The 25512-nt window shown below is 41.7% G+C and overlaps 1 protein-coding gene across 2 annotated transcripts in view; it reads right to left on the reverse strand.

Annotated features, from left to right (window-relative positions):
- nyap2a (neuronal tyrosine-phosphorylated phosphoinositide-3-kinase adaptor 2a) overlaps positions 1-25512 on the reverse strand; it is an 84017-nt gene continuing 58505 nt past the window's right edge. The window contains exons 7-8 of one of the 2 annotated variants that reach the window (XM_085429142.1): positions 12398-12510; positions 1-3105 (exon numbers count right to left, since the gene is read on the reverse strand). In XM_085429142.1, the coding sequence (XP_085285268.1) occupies positions 2884-3105; positions 12398-12510 (335 nt within the window). In that variant the 3' untranslated portion in view covers positions 1-2883. Of the gene's footprint in view, positions 3106-11703; positions 12312-12397; positions 12511-25512 lie in introns of those variants that run through there. The other variant, XM_085429143.1, reaches the window with a different exon arrangement.

A 25512-nucleotide genomic window follows, 5' to 3' on the forward strand; every position in this document is an offset into this window, starting at 1 on the left:
CCTTAAATCCAACAATCGGAGCAAGTTTGCCCACAGCATCTGTTATAGAGCTGTCTGCATGCCGCTCAGACACGGTTCAAACATTTCAGGAGGAGACGTTTAAATCGGGAACACAGTTCCAAAACAGAGCCGAACCTCGGTCTGATCCGCTCTGAATCTGTGCTCCTGATCCAATTTGGATCCATCCTGCAGAGTCAGTGCTGTGGACTCCCTGCTGTCTGGCATACCCACTGAGAATGTGTTAAGGTCAGAGGTTACAGTGAAAAATAAGTGTTTGTACGAACTTCACTCTGATCTCTGACAGCTATTCTACGAAATGGAAGGTCAGTTAAATGGTTGGGCTGCAGGACTCAGGGCGGAGTCAGAGAGAACACCTGCCAGTGAAAAGGTGAAGTTCACAGAGTCTGTTGCCACAGTAACGGACTCAGAGTTTAACTGAAGCTGCTTTCTGGAGCAGGACCCTGATTCAGTGCCAGCACTCCGCTCAGTCACAGGGACACCTGCCCACAGGTGAAGTACACGAATGAGAGTGAAACAGCGCCATCATGTGGACAAAATGACCTGATTTTTATGTGACTGACCTTTACATCATCATCCCGAGCCTTAAGCCAGGTGTCGTTTGAAGAATAAAATATTTTAGTTTTTCGTGTTGCATGGAGGAGTCATGTGACACTCTCAGGTCATGTGACTGTTCCCTCAGTGCAGTGGTCAACATGACATTACATGTATGTAATTACCTTACATACAGTACCGTCATCTTTCAGTGATAAAGTAATGATGTACTGATTACATGTTGGTCCCTCTCTCTGACCGGCCTGTGCTACGGCTGCTCACGCTCTGGCACAGAGGAAAGGAGGAAGACAAACTGAGCAAGCTCAGGAAGTCTTTGTGGGAATGGACATCATCATCATCATCATCATCATCATCACGTTGTTACCTGGCTGCACAGCTGCGTTCAGCATCATGGGATCGCAGTAGAATCTGTCCTGCACTCTGCTGTGGTTCTGCTGTGTAACGTTCAGTGACACCGAGCGCGGTGGGAACAATGATTTAAACATTTCTCTGACAGTCTGAGGGAACGATCAGTCTTATGTTTCACAGACACTGATCCTGTTCATTGATTAATCTTAAAATTTCTCAGGACAAGTTAATAAAGTTTTATTTTAATATCGACTTTTACAAACTGAAGTGCACTTGGTTGATTACAGGAACAAAAAGCATCAAATCGTTAACAAGGACGCTATAGATGACATGATCACACTCTGTGTTGATCACAGCGAGTGTGAGAGTTTGTGTGCATATCCAAATATGAAATCTCCCCATGGCTTCGAGAACATCTGTGGACAAGATGGTCAACGTCTGTGGCAGACAGGAAGTCACGTGACCTCAGAATTGGAAGACACGTGCGGTCGTTTACACGTGGCCGAGTAGGCGGGGCGTGCACGATGAGGAGGAACAGGCCTCATAATTCCTGTCAAACTTTGATGTTTGTAGAATCAGCTGAGGTGGAGACGTCACATGACTCCATTATAACCCCGGCTGCGATGCTCCTCTGTTACACAAGAGCGAGGTTGCTGTGACTTCAAATGCCGGGTGCTGCTGATGTCACATGATTTCCTGTCCTCCATCTTGTCTGTAGTCAGATGCCACGTGGCTTGAGGCTGATTTACATTTATCTGATATCCCATAATGCTTTGCTTCAGTGCTTTGATTTGACATCATGATAATCAATCAGCTCATTCACCAATGATCAATAAACTGCATTCATCAAGTGAAAGCTTTCTGCAGACCGTCATCATCATCTACTGCCCCCAAAGGAGTGACCTTTGACCCTGACAAAGCTGTCTCTCCCTGTTGTTGATGACAGTCGGGGCAGCTGATGAGAGCAGACGAACAAACAACCTGTCAAAATATTCTCTTTTCAAAATAGCCTTTCTCATCTGAATAAAAGTGTTTTCCATATAAAACACGGTCACGTCATTCTTTCACACACAGATGAGCAAGCCTTTAATTTTTTAAATATAAAAACACGATTAAGCAACATTTTCAGCCTTTTTGTTACTTTATAAATGACTTTTTTCTGCTACACAACTGTCAGACTTAAAAAAAACCATCAGTCTTTTACAGATAGAAAAATAACGAGTAGAAAGACGACAGAAAGCTCTGCTACACCCGAATGACCACGCCCTTCTAGACTCTGATTGGATGGCAGGAGAACACCCGCATGAGTGTGTGTGTGAGAGTTTGTGTGTGTGTGTGGGGGGGGGAGCTGCTTATCAGGTAACCTCAGGGGCAACTTCCTGCTTAACCCATGCAAGGAAACAGATTGGCTAATCAATATCTAGATCACTGGGAAACCACACCCCTTTTCTCTGTGAAGACGCTGATTTGGACAGTGCCTTTTCCTGGAGGTGAAACTTCCTTCCTAGAGGGCTCTGTGTGAACATTACTGCCCTCTGCACAGATTGACCGATTTCTCTGATTATTCTTCTGATGGTGAACGGACCTGCACACATCAGGACATCTGCAGCTTTACTGTGGTATGTTCTTTCTTTAAATGACAAACATACCACACGGAGGAGCAGGTCCACCTGTTAGTTTTTGTATGTAACTGAAGAACGTTTGCTCTTTCATGACTATTAGATTCAGTATAACTTGAATTCATGTAAAAAAGTAAGATGCTCAGAAGGGAAGAAAGAAGTTTAGTCAGATGACTTTCAGCAGTGGCTCTGCTCTTGCTCTCGTGAAACAAGGAAGGAAAAGCATCTTTCATCACATTCAAGCATTCAGTGCACGGTGGAACCTCATCATGATCATCATTGCTGTGTTTCTCCGTTTTACACAACACTGTTCTGGGTGTTTCATGGCGCGAGTATTTGTCTTTCAGATGGCGGTGTCCCAGAACACGGTGGCAGCATGGCCAGCGGCAGTGGGCGAGGCCGAGTATGGCGGTGGCTGCTTCCTCTTCCAGCTGGGCAAGATGGGCATACTGTCCTGTTTGCACAGATTCTTATCTGGCCGCTGACGAGCTTTGATCTCTCGACATAAAACTCTCTTTTTCTCAATCATCTCCATCATGGTGGCGTCGCCACATAGCCATGGCATCTGGACACAAAGAACAGCTCGACATCAACAGACCCATACCTCCCTTCTCACTGCAAACTACACTGAGACACACAACGTTACTGTGATGTTTCACACAACTGCTGGCTGTGGACGCCCTGCAGGTTCACCGTCACATTCCTATTCCTAACCTGCTTTCTTTGACCTAGATAAAAATGTCACTGAGGTCAAGGAAAAGAGATGATGCTGAGGACAGGAATGACCTCACGTTTGTTTTTCCTCCATGATGTGACATTGGATGTCTGAAGTGCTCACACTACAGTTTGCAGAAGATGGACTACAAAACCTCCGTCTAACTTCCCTACAACATTGTTTTCTGGAGGTAATTTATACCAGAAAAGTCAGTGAAATATAAGGTTTAATTTCAACCTTATATTTCACTGACTTTTCTGTGAAATATAATATAACATCCAGGGTTAGATTTACTAATGTCTGTAGCAGCACAAGGCCGTCTTTTGATGTTATAAATGTGCTGGTCAGTTTTAAAGTCTTAAATAATCAGGCCCCATCTGATCTCAATGACCTTGTAGTACCATATCACCCTATTAGAGCACTTCGCTCTCGCTCTGCAGGGCTACTTGTTGTTCCTAGAGTATTTAAAAGTAGAATGGGAGGCAGAGCCTTCAGTTTTCAGGCCCCTCTTCTGTGGAACCAGCTTCCAGTTTGGATTCAGGAGACAGACACTATCTCTACTTTCAAGATTAGGCTTCAAACTTTCCTTGTGTTAGGGCTGGACCAGGTCTATTTATTTGTTTGATTATTTATTTAAAATTTTATACTTTGTAAAAGTGTAGTACTTTTTTTTGAACAGTAAGATACATTTAAAATGAGTCAGCAAAACACACACACACACACACACACACACACACACACACACACACACACACACACACACACACACACACACACAGTATTATGTATAAGCTTGTATGCTAACTGTATCTCTTAATACACAACTCTATTACCAAAACATAACTTATCGTGTTGTAAACAATAATGATATGATTTTCTGTCCAGCCTGTTTGTGGAGTGACCTGATGAGTCTTGTTTGCCTGTGACCGTCGTGAATTGACATTGCTTTGAACAAAGGGTTAGATGCTTCATCAGTTTCCTAATGTGTTTACAATGAGCTCTGTAGTATTTCATATGGTTTTTAAATGTAAGAATAGAATCTTTTTTTTTTTTTTTTTTTTTTTTTTGCCTGTCCCGTTTGGCTCTTTTGCCATCAGAATTGTTGTCTAAAGGCAAAGAAAGATGCCCAACGGATTTACTTTACCAAATTGACCATCCCATTCTTGCCGTAATGGTCCATTTGATTCACCTTTTATTGTTTATTTTATTTTCACTTACTGAATACGGGACAGACTTGACTGGGGGAAAGAAGGGGAGAAAGAAAGAGGGAAAGAGAAACAGCTGAGAAGAGGGACGGGGGAGAAGGGCAAAAAACAAAAACCAACAGAATGAGCAGAAAAAAAAGAAAAAAAAGAAAAAAAAATGCATATATCAATCACCTGGATCACCTGCTGAGAAAGAAAAAAGAAAACAAGCAGAAGAGAACAAGAGTAATAGAATCAACAGCATCACAATGATATATGGGAATATGACAGTAAATACTAAATATTAAACATTATTGTGCAGCACATAAGATCAACAGAACACAGTGTGCTTTGAGGTAGGAGCAAAAAGGGTGTAGTTTGTGGGTGTGATCACCCGTGTGTACACCTGTGAGCATGGACGCGCTTGTTTTTAAAAGGTTCCTTCATGTAATGATCTGCTAGAGGGTGTGGGGGGCCACAGCCCTGTCCTCCAGGGCATGAAGCAGGTATGTAAGAATAGAATCTAAAAGCACTTTTCTGATTAGTGCCTACTTGGGTCAGCTCGGCGCAGATTGACTCAGTTTTCAGGGTTTTCCATTATGTACTAGTACCTTACGTACACCTTATGTCCCATTACGTACTGGTACTTTTTTAGCACCTACTCAGCGAGAGTTCTGGGCAATCCGAGGTGATCTGAAAACATGGCGTTAGCCTAAGCAGCCCCTTTAAGCCCTGATTTTAGTAATTTTTTTCATGGCTGTATCTGTTTCCCTCATTACTGGTGTAAATTGTGATTTAACTGAGCCCAGTCTGGTTTTCTGTTATCCTTCTGAGACACACTAAGTGCCTCTGAAGGATTAGGAAATTTGGATATAAGTGTCTTAATTTCCTACTGGATAACTGAGAACCTACATGGACTGATCCCTACAGGCCTGTTCACTGTTTTATATTTCATTATATGTTCCAGTTGTGCCTTATTTCATTATCAAAATGCTGTGTTTCCCTTTTTGGCATTAATGAAATGCACTTCTCTTTTAATGCGGGGGGATTCCCATCACATCTTATGAAGACTCTAGAGCGGCTCTTCCTCAACTTCCTCCGACCACAGGTACAACATGCCCAGGACCCACTACAGTTTGCATACAAGGCGGGTGTCGGAGTGGAGGATGCCATCCTGTACCTCCTACACAGAGCCCACTCACACCTGGATGGGGGAAAAGGCACGGTCAGGATCCTGTTTCTTGACTTTTCCAGTGCCTTTAATACCATCCGGCCCTGTATGCTTCAGGAAAAACTGAACAGGATGGAGGTGGACCCCTGCCTGGTGGCTTGGATCTCCGACTACCTCACCGACAGACCACAGTACGTCAGGCTGAAGGACATCACGTCTGACACTGTGGTCAGCAGCACAGGAGCACCACAGGGAACTGTGCTGTCCCCTCTTCTCTTCACCCTGTACACCTCTGACTTCTGCTACAACTCTGAATTATGCCACATTCAGAAGTTTGCAGATGACACGGCCATCATGGGGTGTATCTGGGATGATCAGGAAGAGGAGTACAGAAGTCTGGTGAGGAACTTTGTCGCATGGAGTCACACAAACCACCTGCAACTCAACACCTCAAAGACTAAGGAACTGGTTGTGGACTTCGGGAGGTCCAGAGAAGGTCCACTGCCGGTTCAGATAGAGGGGGAGGAGGTGGAGGTGGTCAACAAGTACAAGTACCTCGGGCTGTGGGTGGACAATAAACTGGACTGGTCATGCAACACAGAGCACCTGTATAAAAAAGCCCAAAGCCGACTGTACTTCCTCAGGAGGCTGAGGTCTTTTAACATCTGCAGGAAGCTCCTGAGGATGTTTTACCAGTCAGTGGTTGCTGGAGTACTTTTCTATGCTGTGGTGTGCTGGGGGAGCAGCACAGCAAAGAAGGACTCATGCAGGCTGGAGAAACTGATCAGGAAGGCTGGCTCTGTGGTCGGCATGAAGCTGGACACTCTGGTGACAGTGGCAGAGAAAAGGACATTAAAGAAACTGATGGACATTATGGACAATGCTGGGCATCCTCTGCACACGGCCATTAACAACCAGAAGAGTCTGTTCAGTGACAGGTTGCTTCTCCCCAAGACAAGAACTAACAGACTTAAAAACTCCTTTGTCCCACACGCCATCAAACTGTTTAACTCCTCTCTGGAGGGGAGAGGGAGGGGAAACAGGAGGACAAAGGAGGGGGGAACAACTAAGCTGTAGTGCCTCTTCACCTCACTGTACAATACCTTGTGCAATACTTTTTGTAAATAGTCAACGGTGCAATAGACTCAATACTTGAAATGTGCAATTCACTTGTATTTTTATTTTTTATTCCTATTTATTCTATTTATCCCCTTTGTATATTTTATTTATATTTGTCTCTGTATTTATATATATGTGTGTGTGTGTGTATGTATGTATATATATATATATATATATATATATATATATATATATATATATATATATATATATATATATATATATATATATATATAACAATTCTGTAACTCTGTAACTTCTGTCGGTGCTGTGCTTTTTGGAAGTCGAATTTCCCAGAGGAACCCACCCGAGGGATTAATAAAGTTCTATCTTATCTTATCTTATCTTATGATGCCTGGGTGTTTCTTCTTCACTCACTGTGTGTTTATGCACCTCTGCATTTAATGATGAGTTATTGTCATGTCTGACTGTGGCAGATGATGGACACAAACACAGAAACAACATTTGTATCTTTCGTGTCAGACCGAGGGCCGTGTCAGCACTGCATCATCAAATTCCTGTGTAATCTGTACTTTATTGATCCCCGTGGGGAAATCCCTCTTGGCATTTAACCCATTCTGTCACGGTTCGTAGGATGAGCCGTGTGGAATTATTAAAGGACCCAAAACGCAGGCAAAGGATGGATGATATGAGTGAGTGTTTATTTTCAAAGTGGCAAAATGACACCAACAGGCAGCGGGCGTATGAGAAGCAACTGAGGAACCCTAAACTGGGAAGACTCCTGTCTCCCATCAAGGGATGGGAGACAGGAGAGGAACACACCTGGGAGAAGTCACAGCTGATGGGACAGGGGAAACGTAAACTGAACACACTCACATAAGACAGAGACCTTCAGAATAAAACAGGAAACTCATAGACACAGAGGACCAGACAAGACACTGACCTTAACAGACAGACTCACGAACAGACACAGTGACACCATAGACAGACACAGACTCAGGACCATGACACATTCACTCAGTGAAGCAGTGGGCAGCCATTGGGCGCCCAGGGAGCAGTGTGTAGGGATGGTACCTTGCTCAGGGGTACCTCAGGATAGCCGTTCAGTGGATTTGGACCCCTGACCTTCCAATCATGGGGCCACCACTCTACCTACTGAGCTATCCCTGCCCCTGTATATGATGTATGTATGTATGATCTGTATATGTGGTTTCGACAATAAAGATGACTTTGACTTGACAAAGGGAGTCAATACTGAACATGAAATTACAAACAAACCAAGAGGAGATAACACTCAGCTAACATGGGACAACATGACAACAAGCAAAGGAAGACAGAGGACCTGAATCCACATACAGGATGATGAGAGGATAGGCTACAGGTAGAAGCACGCTGGACCTAATACTGAACACAATGCACACAGGACAAGGGACTATCAAAATAAGACAGGAAACACACAGACAGAGCCTCAGCCTGACACAGTGACTGTGGAGAACAACTAAACAGGGAACAGAAGAGTCATGACAGCAAGTGTAAACAGAGGGATCACAACAACCAAAGCTGGGAACACAATCCTTACCTCACAGTACTACACAAAAGACACATAAATGCTGGCTCCACAGACCCAGGACCATGACTAGGGATGGGTATCGTATAGGTTTTATCCAATACCAGTACCAAACTGGTACTTTTGAAACGGTGCCGGTGCTTAAAGAATGGAGAACACACACTTTGTCCAAAAACCTCTCATGTTTAACTGATTTTTAACTGTTTTTTTGTAAAAGATAACAATGTTAGCCGTTTCTGCAGCTATGGGGCATATATGGCATCACTCTTGGCTGGAAGCAGTGCTTAAACAATGGAAAAAACACAAACTTTGTCCAAAAACCTCTCATGTTTAACTGTTTTCCACTTTTTCTTTGGTCATTTTAGCCTTTTTGGCCAGGGTGAAGGGAGTATCTGCCATCAAACAAGAAGACAGCCGCATGTAACTACGACGGTGTTTGCTAGTTCACCTTACATGCATTAATGTAATAACGTGGTTAGCCTACTCAGCGTAGATTACACACGAACAACATTAAGCTACTCACGCAGAGAAGAACGGCTGCTGCTGCATCATCATCCTCATCATTTCTGCTACACTGGCAGGGCTAGGGGCCAGGACTCTCCTCTTCGTGTTCTTGGGGGATGTTGCTAACTCCGGGTTAGCAACATCCGGGCTAACTCCATTAGATTACAATAAAAACTGCCTTGACATGACTACTGTTGTGATATATATATAAATTAAACAGTAATCATATTCTATGTCGTTTTGTTTTGGTTTGTGGTCTCCTGTTGCTGTTTTTTGGGGATTTTTTGGGTCCCTTTTCGTCCCATTCCTCTTTGTGTTATTTTTGTTGTAATTTTGAGTCTTTGTGGGTTTTTTGGTCTCTTTGTAGTACCAAACAGTTGTTTCTGTTTATCTGGACATAGCGTATTGAGCATATTTGTCACAGCTGCGACGGCAGACGTGTGGAGGTGAGGTAAGGACTCAAACACAGGCGCTGACTTTGATGGGATGAGTGAGCTTTTATTTATAAGTGAGCAGGATACAGCAGGAGCGGAGGATGGAATGCTCAGAAACAAAGGGGAACCTAAACCTAAATCCACAGACGACACAGAGGAAGGGTCACACAGGGAGACCATGCAGACAAACCAGCAACACGCAGGATAAAACACAGGGCTTATATACACAGTGGAGTAACCAGGGAACAGGAGGGAAACACAGCTGGGAGAAATCAGGGCTAATGAGACTAGGGAAGAAAAACTAGACACAAGACATGGACCTTCAAAGTAAGACAGGAAATACAACGGGTATGCACAGACTCAAACTTAACACTAAGATGTCAGACATGGCAACAGGGAGGAAACATGGAGACGTGGGACGAAGGCAGGCACAGTCACACAGAACAGAAGGAGCTCAAAATACAAAACCTGAGAACAGGAATGACTAGAACAGTTCTGGGGGTTTTCTTGGATAGCAAACTTATATTCGAGAAACAAATTAATTCCGGTGCTTCATTGGCTTCCAGTGCGTTTTAGAATTAAATTCAAAATCTTACTTTTGACTTATAAAGTGCTAATTGGCCAGGCACCGGACTATTTGTCTGACATATTGCAGTTTTATACGCCCTCTAGAGCCCTTCGATCAAGCGATCACCTGCTCCTTACCTTACATAAGTCTAGGATGGTTCATAGAGGAGATCGGGTGTTTGCGGTTGTGGCACCGAAACAGTGGAATGATCTACCTCTCCACATTAGAAAGGCCCCAACTGTTACTCTTTTTAAATATTTTAAAATATTTTTTTACTCTGGCTTTCGAAACTGTATGAGAGTTACCAATTCTTTTATCCTAATTTTCTTTTAATTTTCTTACCTGTCGTTGTTGTCAATGTCATTGTTTAACTGTTACTCTGTACAGCACTTTGGTCAGCTCCCTGTTGTTATTAAATGTGCTTTATAAATAAATAAATAAATAAAATAAATAGAACAGAACCAAAACTATTAACAGTGACAACCCTAAATAACAAATAGTCAAGAAACACAAATGAACAGCTGCGAAATGGTATAATATTTGCCCATGGATTAAAAATAATATAAATAAGAGCCTGAAAAAAGCATGGGAAAGGGATCTAGGGCGTACAATGGATGAAGATACATGGGATTCTACATTGTCGAACAATGGATTACACATTAGGGAAGCCAGGGGGAAATTTATTCAATACAAAATTCTTAACAGATACTATTATATTCCTTCAAGGCTGTATAGAATGGGGATTGGTAGAGATGACTTGTGTTGGAAATGCCAACAAGCCAAAGGTACTCTGATACATGCCCTCTGGGAATGCCCGCTGGTTTTTCCAGTTTGGAACACTGTACTGAATTATTTGCAGGGGTGGACACTTTGTAACCTACCCAGATCACCTAAATTATGTTTACTAGGAGACAAAGGAGAGGTGCCGCAATTAAATAAACACCAGTTTAGAGTGTTAAGTACTGCATTGGTAACATGTGCCCGTGTCATTTTGGAACACTGGAAGGACTCTCATATTCCAACGCTTAAAATGTGGAAAGACAGAATGATTGGGAATGTTGCGTGCGAAAAGATGCTGGGAAAAATACACCATGTGACGGAAGCTGCGCTGGAACAGTGGGACAATTTTTGCACCTACATGTCTACCTGACTTGGACATTTGAGCTTAATACAACATATGTTAAAACCTCACTTGTTTTGTTTTGTTTCGTTGTGTTTTATTTTGTTTGTTTGTTTGCTTCTTGCTTTTGGTTGTTGCATCTCTGTATTTGCTGTTATAGAATGCAAAATCTAATAAATACTTGAATTATAAAAAAAAAGAAACACAAATGAAAAAGCTACAAAATATTGGGTCACTGACCCAGGACCATGACAGTGTTGTCCCACTCCCACAGAGTGCACTATGTCCAGATGAACAGAATCAACTCTCTGGGATTTCCTTACCTGAATGATTGAGCATTTGTCAAGATGCCTCTTTGTAGAGTTTTGTGGTGTTTTTGCGTTGTTTTTTTTTTTTTTGTCTCGTTGTTTTTTTCATCTATTGGTGCCATTTTTGGTTTTATTTTTAGTCTTTATTGTGTTTTGTGCCTCTTGGTGTTGTTTTTGTCCCCCTTTTTATTCATGAGCATATGAAATCTGAGTTTCTTGTTGTGTATTGATTCATTTAGCAACAGTAGGCATTATCAGTCTGGCATGTGATTGGCTGTTACTCTGTGATGTGGCATCCTGATGAATCTGTCTTTGTGTCAATATTAATAGTTACAGTCAATACTTTAAGCTTTATTGTCTTTTTTTTCTTTTATTGTCTTTTTTGAGTTAGATAAGCGAATGGACGGAAACACACACACACACACACACACACACACACACACACACACACACACACACACACAGAAAGACAGACAGAGAAGACAATAACATGTTTTTAATTAGATGACTTTAGCTCACGGTTGTGTGTACGTGTGAAATTATCACAGCAGCTTTCGTGTATGAGGATAACTTTGACATCCATACATTTTGATTATATTATAAACAAATATAATAAGATTATAATTATAGAAACAACCATATTGTACAACATAATCATTGTTAATAAATGATTGAATTTAAGTTTTGCTTACATGTTAAAGAAGTGGGATAGATATTAGTGGGTGGAGTTATTATTGGTGGAAGTAGGTGTGGTTGCATCCACATGTTCAGGTAAAAAGTTTACTGACACTTTTAATTCGATCTTTTATGATTTAAAAGGTTTTAATTTCAGAGTGAATTTGAACAGTGTTGTTGTTAGTTTAGTGTAATGTTAATATAATGTTAGTATTAGCATTTAACTTTGTATCACTATAGAAACTACAGTATAAGTACTGGAGCATTTAACCGCATGCTGTTAGTTTCAAAATGAAAGATAAATCCAAAAGATTGAAATATTTGACATGAATGATACAAAAGTCCAAATTAGTAAAAACGTGCGCACATCTTGTCAGACTTCAGCTGATGGACCAAAGCTTCTTTTACTCTCAAGTTGTTTTATTTTCTCTTGTTCAGTTAAAACCTGTGTAAAAATATTTCAGGTCATTATCATCTCAACATGTAACACAGACAATAAACAGGTAAACAGGTGCTTTACACATGCTGTACCTGGCTTAGGGCAAGGTGATGCGGCTCATGCAGGTGACGATGTGGCATGCCGCCTGGTGAAGGAACTCCTGAAGTCGAAGCTGAGCGGCCGAGCTTACCCGCAGACTTTGGTTCTGCAGATACAGATCAGTGATCGTCAGTAAACTCAAAGAGACATCACCTCGGTGCACATATGTTTGTGTAGATTTTTAGTCCTCCAGGGGTTCTGTTATGAAATAAATATATATTCTTAATGCTTATTTTCTGTTTATATTGTTTTATAGAGCCCAGTGTAGGAAAACACCCTTGTGAGTTAGAATGTAGGCCAAAAGTCACAGAATAGACTGCACGTCCTGTGCAGAAAACAGGAAGTATAGTGCAGAGGAATTTAATAGTTCTTACTAGAGATGGCACGATACCACTTTTTTTATGTCCGATACCGATACCGATATCATAAATTTGGATATCTGCCGATACCGATATGAATCCGATATAGTGTTTTTTAATCAACAAAACTGTTTTTTTAAATATCTTGCTGCATTTTGTATAAGTTCATACTCAAGTTTAAAACAACAACTACACTAAAGCTATTCTGTTATACCTGTATGCAAAAAAAAATATTTCATAGTTCAGCAATACTGATCAATCTAATAAACTTAAACCTACACCACCCTCCCTATTCTGGTATTTTAAAGAGTACTTAGCGTAAATATTAAGCAACCTAACTAATAGGGTTCCAACTCCCAGCAACAACAAAAATAAATAAATAAAAAATAGGGAACCACCCCTCACGCTCCACCTCATGATGCTTAATCGACGTAATCAACCTTAATTTGATGCAGTGTGAAAAAAATGCACAGAAATCAATTATTTTTTTCAATATATTAAAATATTAAATAGATTCAACATCTTTCTTCAACAAAATTGCAGACTGCACAGATGGTACCTTCCCAAAGGAAAAAGTACTATAGCTTACTAGGGTATATATATTAGACTTAATAGTCACTATATACAGTAATTGACTTCTATTCATTTTACATCAAATTAAAACTTTGGGTGTCAGATAATTATTTATTAAAAGCTCGACATTTTAAATGAGAATAAGAAAGAAAAGTATGTCTTTGTGCCCCCTTTTCCCTGTTAATGCCCTATCGGCCCCCCTGGCTAAACTTTGCTAGATCCGCCCCTGCACAGTTACCAGCGTCAGCTACGTAGAAAAAGATCCTCGAGTAGAAAGTAATATTAAATACATTCTAACAACAGCTTATAGAGCTTAAACGTGCTGCTGTTGTTCAACCGCTGGTTTGCTCTTTCTGGTGCAAAGTGGGCCAAAAACAAACAAGAGAGACGGACTCGCGACAGAAAAGCCGATCAGCTGATCATTAAGCAGTTTCATGATTGAAGTAGCAGCAAGAAGAAGCAGTCGCTCCATATATCGCTTGTTAAGCTTAACGCAGGAATGCTTTACAAACATTCAGAGATGGACTTACACACTTGCTTTACTTCTCTCGGGATAACTTTGTCGGAGATGAAATGCCAGGTTGCTAGCGAAGCTCCACATGCTATCCAGACCACCGACAGGTCCTGCACGCCACAGCCGCTCTATCACGTGATGCATACTGCTCCGACGTGCTAACGTTCTGAGGTGAGTTACGGCGTGTTGCAAGTTTTGTGAGCTGCTTTCGTGATATTTAATGGATCGGATTACATTTTTTATTTTTCTCCGATATCCGATCCAGTAATTTAGGTCAGTATCGGACCGATACCGATACGTAATATCGGATCGGTCCATCTCTAGTTCTTACCCTTTTTTTTTTGTACCTCGGGGCCCAACCTTTCCACTACACAGTGGCCCGAGGTTAGGGCTATTACTGACACTGAATAAATTGGCGTTGCTTTTGGTTTGATTTATACTTAATAACTACATCCAATCTACTTCATTTTAACGACTAAAACCTTATCAAATAAACATGATGAAGACATGATGCAATGTAATAATCACAAAGACATTTATTTATTATGTGTATGTGAACCTGCACAAAGAACAAAATGCCAAACAGGTTAACTTTCATGGGAATCAAACTGACACAAAAATAATTCACAATTCAATTTTACTACAGCAAAAGAGAAGAAAAAACTGGATAAATAATGTGATGATAAAATAAATACATTCAAAATAATTTTCTGACTAAATGAATAACTAAATAAATAAACTGTTATAGAATGTAAACAAAGCGCAAATGAAAATATAGCCTTATAAAGTCATGGTCCCGGGTCGGTGACCCAGCGTTTTGAGTTTATTGTTATTACTTTTTAGTTTCTTCTGATTTGGTGTGAATTCTTATTTTGTATTAGTTCTTAGGAGTTGGTTCTTGTGTTTAGTGTTTTAGTGTTCTCCCTTCTGCGCTCTGTTCGTGTCCCTAAGTTAGTGTTCTAGAACAGCTTGTGAGTTTCCGGTTTTACTTTGTAAGTCAGTGTCTGGTGATGTCAGTTAGGAACAGCTGTGTCTCCATCCTGTTCGGGCCATTCCTTATTCCCTTCTGTGTGCATTGATAGTGTGTATCTACCTGTGCTCACCGTCGGTTCATCTGTGTTATTCAGTCTTTCTCCGTGTCTCCCCTGCTTTCTCCATGTCATCTCCGTGTATCATCCCGTGTCCTTATATTTTCAGGTTTGTTTATTAGTTTTGCCCAGTCTAGGTTTTAGTAGCTCCCTGTTCCTTATTTCCTGTTTCCTGTTTCCTGTCACTGTAAATAAACACTCACTCGCACCCCAGCCAGTACCTGCATTTTGGGTCCTTCTCTCGTAACACCACATGACTGTTGCCCCAGCCGTGACATATAATCTGTGAGTGAATCTGAAAGTTTCAGCAGTAAACCGTTTTTCATTGGCAGAACCAGAAGTTACTCTTTATATTTAAGACAAATGTGCAAACAGTCACAACAGGTAACTCCCCTTTACCTGAGACACCTGAGCCTGCCTCTGAGACACGATCAAATCCGGTCTGGGTAGGGTTGGGGAAAGGATCACTCTCTGAGTCTGTTTCGGGCTTTGGTCTTGGTTGTGACCACAATGGAAAATCCTGATTCACACAGATATGTAGTTGTGAATGGGAGAAGGAGTTTCACAGCTCTTAGTGCCAGACATGGGTCCTCCTTTGAGACAGCACTCCAGAAGGAGCCCACATCAAGTTTGCTCCACTGCAACTTTAAAGTGCTGTTGGTGGAAACTTCCAGAAGCTGTGAGAACTGGGTCCATTTAGCTGCTGGTGCACGATCAAGAACATGATGTTGTGATGCCTGCAAGTCATTGAAGCTGCACCATCACTGCATACCCCAACACTGTCCTGCCAGTCCAGGTCGTTCTCAGTGAAGTAGTTGTCTTTTCTTTCAAAAGTCATTTTATTACACAAAGGTTTCAGAGCAACGTGTAATACAAAGTAGAGATGGCACGATACCACTTTTTTATGTCCGATACCGATATCATAAATTTGGATATCTGCTGATACCGATATGAATCCGATATAGTGTTTTTTAATCAACAAAACTGTTTTTTAAATATCTTGCTGCATTTTGTATAAGTTCATACTCAAGTTTAAAACAACAACTACACTAAAACCAAATAACCAAACAAATAGACAGGAACAAGAAAAAAAACGGGGAAGAGGGAGAATCCGTGGGTTACTCAGAAACAATGGACATTATATCTTTTACAGATTGCACATGCGAGGGGGGAAAAGAGTCTTTCCACTTTAGTGAAGTAGCTGTCTGACCAGCAGTAATGAAAGGTTTAGTGCTCTGAGTCTAGAGTTGGGCAGCTTCAGGTCTGCACCAAACATAGCACAGAGTGGCTCTGGTTTAATTTGAGGACTTCAGACATTGTTTGGAAAACAGAGGTCCAAAAGTTGGTCAACAAAGGTTGGTCAACAAAGGACAGGACCAGTACATATGAAGTAATGTACCACCCCCACACCTTCTACTGATTGGATCCACCTCTGGGTATATACACACCATCTTAGCGCTGGATCAGTGCCCCCGATGAACTATCTTAAATTGAATGAGAGTGTGTTGAGCACACATCGATGTATTGTGAACTTGGCCGAGGACAGAGTCCCACAGTTCATCTGTGATATGAAAGTTAAGGTCTTGTTCCCATTTACATTTGATGGCAGCTACTGAAGAACATTGTAAGTGGGAGATTAGATTGTACGAGGCTGATATTGGAGGTTGGACTGACCATTACAACATAATCTACCGGATTGTCTGGAGGTTTTTAGGGGAATTGTGCTGTCATAGTCTGCATGTAGTGTCTGACATGTAAAAAATGAAAAAAACTGAGATGTAGCAATGGCAAATTTAGTGGATATTTGAGAAAAACTTGCAAATTGTCCTTCTAAATCCAAGTCAGCAAAAGATTTTAGACCCTTTCTGTGCCAGATGTGAAAAGCGTTATCTGTCATTGAAGGAACAAATAGGTGGTTTGCTGCAATTGGGCGTTGAAGTGAGAAAGCCTGGTAGGGCTGGGCCATATTATACTGTTCACGGTAATATCTGTACAATGTTAGGCCATGATAAGAAAATGAAATATCGCGATAGAATATGGGTAAAACGTGCATGCGCAGTGCCTTTGTTTTCATACGCACATGGCCGAAAAAGCATGGCGGCAATGGAGAATGAGAAGGGAGAAAGCGGATCATTGAGTGAAACGGATGAACCAGAATTGGTTTGTAAAAATGCTGCAACTTCAGTGATGTGGAACTGGTTTGGTGTTTGTCTGTCAGATACCCACCAAAGCACAATTTTTTTTGTAGAACATGCAAGTGGGCCGTCGTATTGCCATATTTGTCGGACTAAGGTGCTCGTAAATCTGGGAGTAATCTGGGTCCTAAAGTAAGTAAGTAAGTAAGTAAGTAAGTGAAATTTATTTATATAGCACATTTCACAGATAAAAATCACAAAGTGCTTTACAATAAGATCAGACATACAAGTTAAAATTAATTAAAAGCCCGTTTGTATAAAAATGTCTTCAGCTGCTTTTTAAAGGAGTCAGTAGAGTCTAGACAGCGTAAAGACAACGGCAGAGAGTTCCACAGCCTCGGTGCCTGAAAAGCCTGATCCCCACGTGTTTTAAACCTAGTACGTGGGACCACCAGTAGTCTCTGACTTGAAGACCTAAGTGCTCGGGATGAAACATGAGGTTTCAGCAGGTCAGAGATATACTGGGGAGCTTCACCGTGCAGAGCTCTAAAAGTTACAACTAAAATTTTAAAATGAACCCTAAAATTTACAGGCAACCAATGAAGAGAAGCCAAAACTGGAGTAATGTGTGACCTCTTGTTTGTACCAGTTAAAAGTCTTGCCGCTGCATTCTGTACAGACTGAAGGCGATCCAGAGCTGATTTGTTGAGACACCTAAAAAGATCGTTACAATAATCCAAACGAGAAGAGATAAAAGCATGAGTAATCATCTCAAGTTCTGCCTTTGACACCAGTAGCCTGAGTTTAGAAATGTTTCTTAGATGATAAAAACAGTTCCGGACAAGTTGTTTAGAGTGTTTCTCAAGAGACATCGAACTGTCAAATATAACACCTAAGTTTCTGAGACTCGACTGAAATGAAGGGTCTAAAAAACTGATATGCTGCCTAATTTCTGAGAGCATGTGATCAGGTGCAATAATCAAAGTTTCTGTTTTATCTGCATTTATTTAAAACATCAGTGATTGTTCCGATCCCTAAGAACACCCGCCCAGCCAGCCTAAATGATTATCGCCCAGTGGCCCTAACATCTGTAGTGATGAAATGTTTTGAGAGGCTCATGAAACCCTTTATTAGTTCTTTCCTCCCTCCCGACTTGGACTCATTGCAGTTTGCATACCGGACAAATAGATCCACTGGAGATGCTGTAGCACAGGTCCTGCACACCACACTGAGCCATCTAGATGAGGGACGTGGGAACTATGTGAGAATGCTGTTTATAGACTACAGCTCAGCGTTCAACACCATAGTGCCCCACATCCTTACGGATAAGCTCCGGGATCTGGGATTCAGCACATCCTTGTGCAGGTGGATTCACAGCTTTTTGACTGCGAGACCACAGTTGGTGAGAATAGGGGATGTGTACTCTCATACCCTTTCACTGAACATAGGGGCCCCCCAGGGATGTGTGCTTAGCCCTCTTCTTTATTCCCTCTACACCGCGGACTGCACGGCCAGATACCCCACTAACTCCATTGTGAAGTTCGCTGACGACACAGTGGTGGTAGGACTCATCTCCGGGAATGACGAGAGGGCCTACCGAAGCGAGGTGGACGGATTAGCAAAGTGGTGTGTGGCAAACCACCTCTCCATGAATATCAGCAAAACAAAGGAGATGGTGATTGATTTTAGGAGACAGAGAGGCGAGAAAACTCACACCCCAATTCAGATCAATGGAAACCCTGTGGAGAAAGTCTCTAATTTTAAATACCTCGGTGTTTATATCAACGAGGACCTTAATTGGAACACACATACGGACTTCCTCATCAGCAAAGGCAGACAGCGCCTCTATCATCTGAGGCGTTTAAAGAGGTTTAAGATCTCCAAGAACATCCAGAGGAGATTCTACACTGGTGTCATTGAGAGCATCCTGTGTAATAACATCACGGTGTGATACGGGAACTGCACAGTACAGCAACAGAAAGCCCTGCAGAGGGTCGTGCGCACAGCTGAACGCACTATGGGAACATCTTTACCAACACTGCAGGACATCTACGCTGAAAGGTGCAGATCCCGGGCCATCAGGATCACTAACGACTCCAGCCATCCCGCTTACAAACTGTTCAGGCCACTGAGGTCAGGGAAACGCCTCTGTAGCCTGAAAACAAGAACTGAAAGGTTCAGGAGGAGTTTTTACCCACAAACAGTGAGACTCCTCAATCAAAACACAAATCGGACAACATGATGGACAATTCCATACACAGTATATAATTTTCCTTTGAGTTTTATCCTTATTTTTATTTGTATTTTATCATTTACATCTGTATTTATGTAAATACGTACACTATAGCTCTTAACTATTACAGCGTAATATTTTGCACGATGTTATACATTTTTATACTTTTATATAGATATTTTTTTATTATAAGTTTAGTAAGATGCACAGTCGGGGGGGGGGGGGGGGGGGGGGGGGGGAGTACTTTTTAGCCGGAAAAAACATTTCACTGTGTGTTGTACTAGTTATAACTACATGTGACAAATAAATAAAGAATTGAATTGAATTTATCTGAAGGAAACTGTCATTTAACCATTGTTTGATTTCTGACAGACAATTATTTAAATAAGACAATTTATACAACTCAGAAGCTTTGAAAGAACAGTACAACTGAATGTCATCAGCATAGAGATGATAAGAAATATTATTGTAACGTCTGATAATGTGGCCTAGAGGGAGTATATACAGCAAAAAGAGAATAGGACCTAAAACAGATCCTTGAGGTACCCCAGAAGACAGAACTGATGTTTCCGACAGCACATGATTTATACAGACAGTAAAGGATCTCTCAGATAGATATGACATAAACCATTTTAAAACAACGCCAGTAATCCCAAACAAGTCCTTCAGCCTATTTATCATGATGCTGTGATCAACAGTATCTGTCATGGTCCTGTGGCCATGACTCAGTGACTTTGTGTTTATGTTCTTTATTGTTATTACTTTCATTATTATTCTTGGGCTGTTTTGGGATGGTTTGTGTTTGGGATTTTAGATACTGGGTTCTGGGTTTGTGCTCCCTCTATTGGTCCCTGGTGTTAGTGTTCCCCTGTCTCGTCAGGTTAATCAGGTCCAGCTGTTTCCCCCACCTGTGTGTGATTTCCCAGTGTCTCTCTGTGTACTTATAGTGTGTGTTTTCCTCTGCTCCTCGTCGCGTCGTCTGTGTTTATACCCTGTGAAATCCCCTGCGTGCTCTCCCTGCTGTTCTCCCTTCATGTTCAGGTTTGCCACTCCTTTGTGTAGTTTATCCCAGTTTAGTTCGTCCTTAGTTCAGTTTTGCCATCTCCACTTTATGTTGGTATTATCAATAAATCACACTCACATCTGAATAAGTGCTGCATTTTGAGTCCTCCTTCCACTCTTCACACGGCCGCTGCCCCGAACCGTGACAGTATCAAAAGCAGAGCTGAGATCCAACATAACCAGAACAGTGTACTCTCCAGAGTCTGCTGCCATCAGAATGTCACTAGACACTTTAAGCAAAGCGGTTTCAGTGGAGTGCAATTTGCGGAAACCAGACTGGAAAATGTCCAGAACATTGTTCTTTTCCAAAAAGTTGTTAAGTTGTTCTGCAACTGTTTTTTCCAAGATCTTTGACACCAATGGTAGTTTTGATATTGGCCTGTAACTGCTTGGAAGAGATGGATCCAAATTTGGTTTCTTTAACATTGGTTCAACAATAGCTTGTTTAAAATAGCTAGGAACTGAGCCAGTATAAAGAGAAGTATTAATTATTTCCAGAATACAGGGGCAAATAGAATCAAACACACTAATGAAAAATGGAGGAAGTACATCAAGGTGGCTTGAAGTCAGTTTCATTCGACCAAGCAGAGCACTGATGTCCTGTAAGGTAACAGGAGTAAAAGAGGACCAGGTATCAGAGGTAAGCAACGTGTCAGTGTGATACTGAGAGGATGATGGAGAAATATTAGACCTGACAGCAGCGACCTTATTAACAAAATAGTTTAAAAAGTCATTACAATCAGATTTAGTATAGACTGGTACATGAGGAATATCAGGAGAGACAATGTTTTTAATTGTATCAAACAATACTCTGGGATTTTTCTTTTTTGAAGCTATTAGATTAGCAAAATATTCCGTTCTGGCATCCGCCCGCTTCTGGTCCCAAAGTCAAACGAACACCGCAGCATCACTGAGAGTTAAAAACTGTCTAAATTCTTTCATCTTTAATAAAACGATCAGCATTGCTGCTTTACCAGGTGTAACTATGAAGTTTAACATCCAGGCATCCATGAAAACAGAATTTATTACATTTAACGGAGTTATAAGTTAGCGGAAGTTAGCGGAAGTTAGCGGAAGTTAGCGGAAGTTAGCTCGCTAGTTTCCACCTAAACATGATATAGCATGTTCTGACTGAGAGATTTCAGAAAAAATTCAAACGTACAGCTCTGCTATCACTTCCAACATAAATGAAGCCAGAAAACTAAACAGCAGTGACGTTTGTAGGGTTACTGAAGTTGGGCTAGCTGGTATATAATGATGTGCTATGTGATCGCTAGCTACACAGCTATGTTAGCATAACATAAACAGTGAAGCTGGAGGACGAACACTAACACTTTTCCACTTATAAAAGTTAACGTGAAGGTTCCTGATGGTTAGAGACAAATGCAATCGCATGGCAGGATGCTGTAAACGGACCAAACTTCAGTCAGGAGAACAACTGAGATAATCCATCCACAATACAAGGTTAGTCATTCATATACTGCAACAACACAGGAATAGAGCAACTTTGATAGAATACAGCATTAATGAATGAATGGTACAGAAGTGGAAGAAGCAAGAAGAATGAGTTGAATAAGGTTTGATAAGGTTATCTGACTACTTTGTTTCGCTTAATGTTTCTTATAATCCTGTGCACCGAAAAATACGTATTTGACTTTTTTGGCCAGAGGGGCCGATGGCGCAATATGGCAGCTTCGCCTCTGTCAGTCTGCCCCAGGGCAGCTGTGGCTACAACTGTAGCTTGCCTTCACCAGTGTATGAATGTGAGAGCGAATGAATAGTGGTATTGTAAAGCGCTTTGAGGGGTCCCGAAAAGCGCTATATAAATGCAATCCATTATTGTTATTATTATTATTATTTTTATTTGGCACACTGCAGTTTAATGTTGCAAAGCACCTCTTTTTAACTTCAGTGGATATTATACATGGTTATGCTCAGCAAGGAATTTGCATTTGCACAGTTAAATTTTTATATAACTTTAATGCACATAAAAAACAGCTGCTTGTTTAAGTGAAAATAAATGGGTTTTTTGCACTAGTAAAGTTGTGGAGTTGTATTTTGTCTCACATCAATTATATTGTCAGTTATATCGTTATCGCAAATTTTCAAATATATATATCGTGATAAATATTTTTGGCCATATTGCCCTGCTCTAAAGCTCGGAGGCCAAGACTCTTCCTAAACTGAGTCCAGATTCTAAGACTGCTGGACTACTCTATGATTGCTAGGCTAGAGTAAAGGCAGGGCCAGAGGGAGCGATGAGCCCAAAGTTGTGGGTAGAGAAATTTTCCTGCTCGAATAAGACTCCATGGTGACCCAAAGTGGTGATGATAGGTCAAGGTGGTACTCTCTCACATACAGCATACACCAAAATAGTCAGAGTAGCGACAGTTAGTTACCCCTTATGCCGTGGGACTAGCGTAAAGCAGTTTAATCCAGGAGCCCATTCCAAACCTTTCTAAAGTAAAAAACAAATACTACCACTCCACCCTATCAAATGCTTTTTCTGCATCCATAGCAATAAAGCATTCAGCCACAACATGGTTGGGGGTATAGATAATATTAAAAAGTTGCTGTATGTTAAAGAAGGAATGTTGATTTTTAATAAGGCCAGTTTGGTCGGGAGAAATTGTAGCAATTTCTTCCAGCCTGTGTGCCAGTAGCTTAGACAGAATTTTAACATCTGTGTTTAACAGAGATATAGGTCTATAAGAAGCACAGTCAGTTGGGTCCTTGTCCTTGTAACACTGTTATACAGGCCTGGTAACATGATGAAGGAAGTGCCCCAAAGTCAAGCAATTCTGCGAAAACTTGGCAAAGGAAGGGAGCCAAATTGTCTGAGAATTTTTTTATTATTAAAGTGTGTAGAAAATCCATCAGAGCCTGGAGATTTCCTGGATTGCATGGATGCTATTGCCACCTGAATTTCCTGTTTTTTTAATGGGGGCTTCCAGAAAAATGGGGGCTTCTGGAGGAAGCGAAGGCATATCGATGGAGTCAAAGAAGTCATGCAAATCTTTTACATCTACTGTAGATTCTGACGTAAATAATTTAGAGTAAAATGAAGAGAAAATGTCATTAATCGCCTTCTGATCTGTAGTCATCACTCCATTGTCCGCCCTCACTCCTGTTATGATTTGTTTAGCTCTCATGCCGCACAGTCGATTAGCCAAAAGCTTACAAGTCTTTCCACCATGTTCGTAAAATTCACTCTTGTTCCTTCTTCTTTGGCTCTCAGCGAAGGCGGTCGCACTTTTCTCCTCTTCTCTCCCTTATCTTCCCTGCTTAGCTCCTCATGTCCTTGTCTTGTCTCATGTTTTTTATTACTTTCCCTGGAACAGTCTCTCACAGTCTGTTCTTTAAAACCTAAAAGAGAATTATGGATTTGATCAACTGGTCTCTGAATGCTATTGACACCCTTTAACGAGAAGTCTGGGCTCGGGAGAGCCCGAGTGCCCTGGAGGGACTTTCCCTGCCGGATACACGATGGACGGGTGGCAGAGGGTCGTGTGCCTGGCGGGACTGTTGATCGAGGACGCTGAAGATATGTACCTATTCGGAACCATGATAACAGGGTTCTTGCTGATCGGAGCTGGCTTGGCCCTGGCTTATCGGAGAATTAAGACAGCGGAACCGGCTGTTCAAATCCCCACAAGGCTGCCCGCTGGGATTGGAACGACAGGTGCGACTTCTCAGAAAGGGCTCACTGAAGGCAGCATGGTTAAGAGCTTGGAGGCGCTTACGACTGCAGTGAATGCTCAGAATAACACCTTTGAGCGTATGTATGTTGGATTACATCAGGAAAGAATCAACTCAGAACAACATCTCTGGGTGGAGCTGGATTACATCTTGGATCAGTTGGCTGCGGTCCTGAGGTCTCAGAATCTGCTATGTGAGCAAAAAGAGTGACAAGACCACAGAATCAACGGCTAATAACATCACGGAGAAACTCGCAGCTATTAACGGGAGATTGAGAGACCAGTGTCAGAGTGTTAAAAACAGCTTGAAATTCTCACGAGTTGTTTGCAAAAGAAAAATTACCATCATAATGCGGCTACCCCTTCGGCGCCAGCTGTGGGCTCAAGGCTGGAGCGGAACAAAACTCCCTGATAACGACTGTGTTGAGTCTGTTCCTTCCCATTCCATGCAAGGCCACCTGGGTTGGCTGGAAGACTGTTTACTTAGCCTGGCAGGGCGAAGGACACAGTCTTGTTACACCCCAGCCCAGGGAAAACTGGCGTGCAACATAAGGAAAATAAAAATAAGGAAAAATGCCCCCCCACTCCCTGCTCTTAAGGAGGACGAACCAACAAAAAACAGCTACCACGGATTTCACAACAGCCAGTCAGTTTATTGAGTCCCAAAAGGTAGCAAGCATCAGGGTGAGCATGGCCAAAACAACAAACAAAAACTCTAGAAATGAAATGCAGCTGGCTTACCTTCACAGAAAACCCCAAACGAAAATTATAGGTGTCTTACCTGCCTCCCTAACCAAAAACAGGAGAAAAGGTTCCCAAAGAAAAATGGCTTCTCACCCCTACAGCTACCGAGTAAAAACAGTATCGACAACTATTTACATCTATATACAACAAACTATTTACAACACAGGGGGAGATCACGACCCATGACAAACTGAAACACAGGGCTTAAATACATAGAGGGAACAATCAGGGAATGGACAACAGGAGGGAAACACAGCTGGGGCAAATCAGAACTAACGAGACAAGGAAGCGTAACCTGAACACACTGAGATAAGACAGACCTTCAAAGTAAAACAGGAAACACATAACAGTCACGCCTAAAACAAAACACTGACAACATTGAATTGTAACAGTCTCAGCTGAACTATGGACACGCACACACATACACTTACACTGATAAGCACGCACTCATCCCCCTCCCTTTCCAAACGCCTTCGATGCTTGTTTCCTGTGGGGGAACACGGCGGGTCTGTGTGCCACGCTGGAATGGTAGCGCTGTGCAGGGCGGCTGCTGTGTTCGCTTCGGATTACTCCTCACCCCCCACCCAATCCTGTGGCTTGTCATGTCTTTCACAATGTTGTGCTGTGGACATTTATGTGCCCTGCATGTGGCGAATAAAGCTTTGATTGATTGATTGATTGATAATCAGACATCCTTCCACT

Source organism: Rhamphochromis longiceps, linkage group LG14, assembly GCF_057381845.1.
Source record: "Rhamphochromis longiceps isolate RC_006_pf linkage group LG14, R_longiceps_female_GT1.1, whole genome shotgun sequence".
Lineage (NCBI taxonomy): Eukaryota > Metazoa > Chordata > Actinopteri > Cichliformes > Cichlidae > Rhamphochromis > Rhamphochromis longiceps.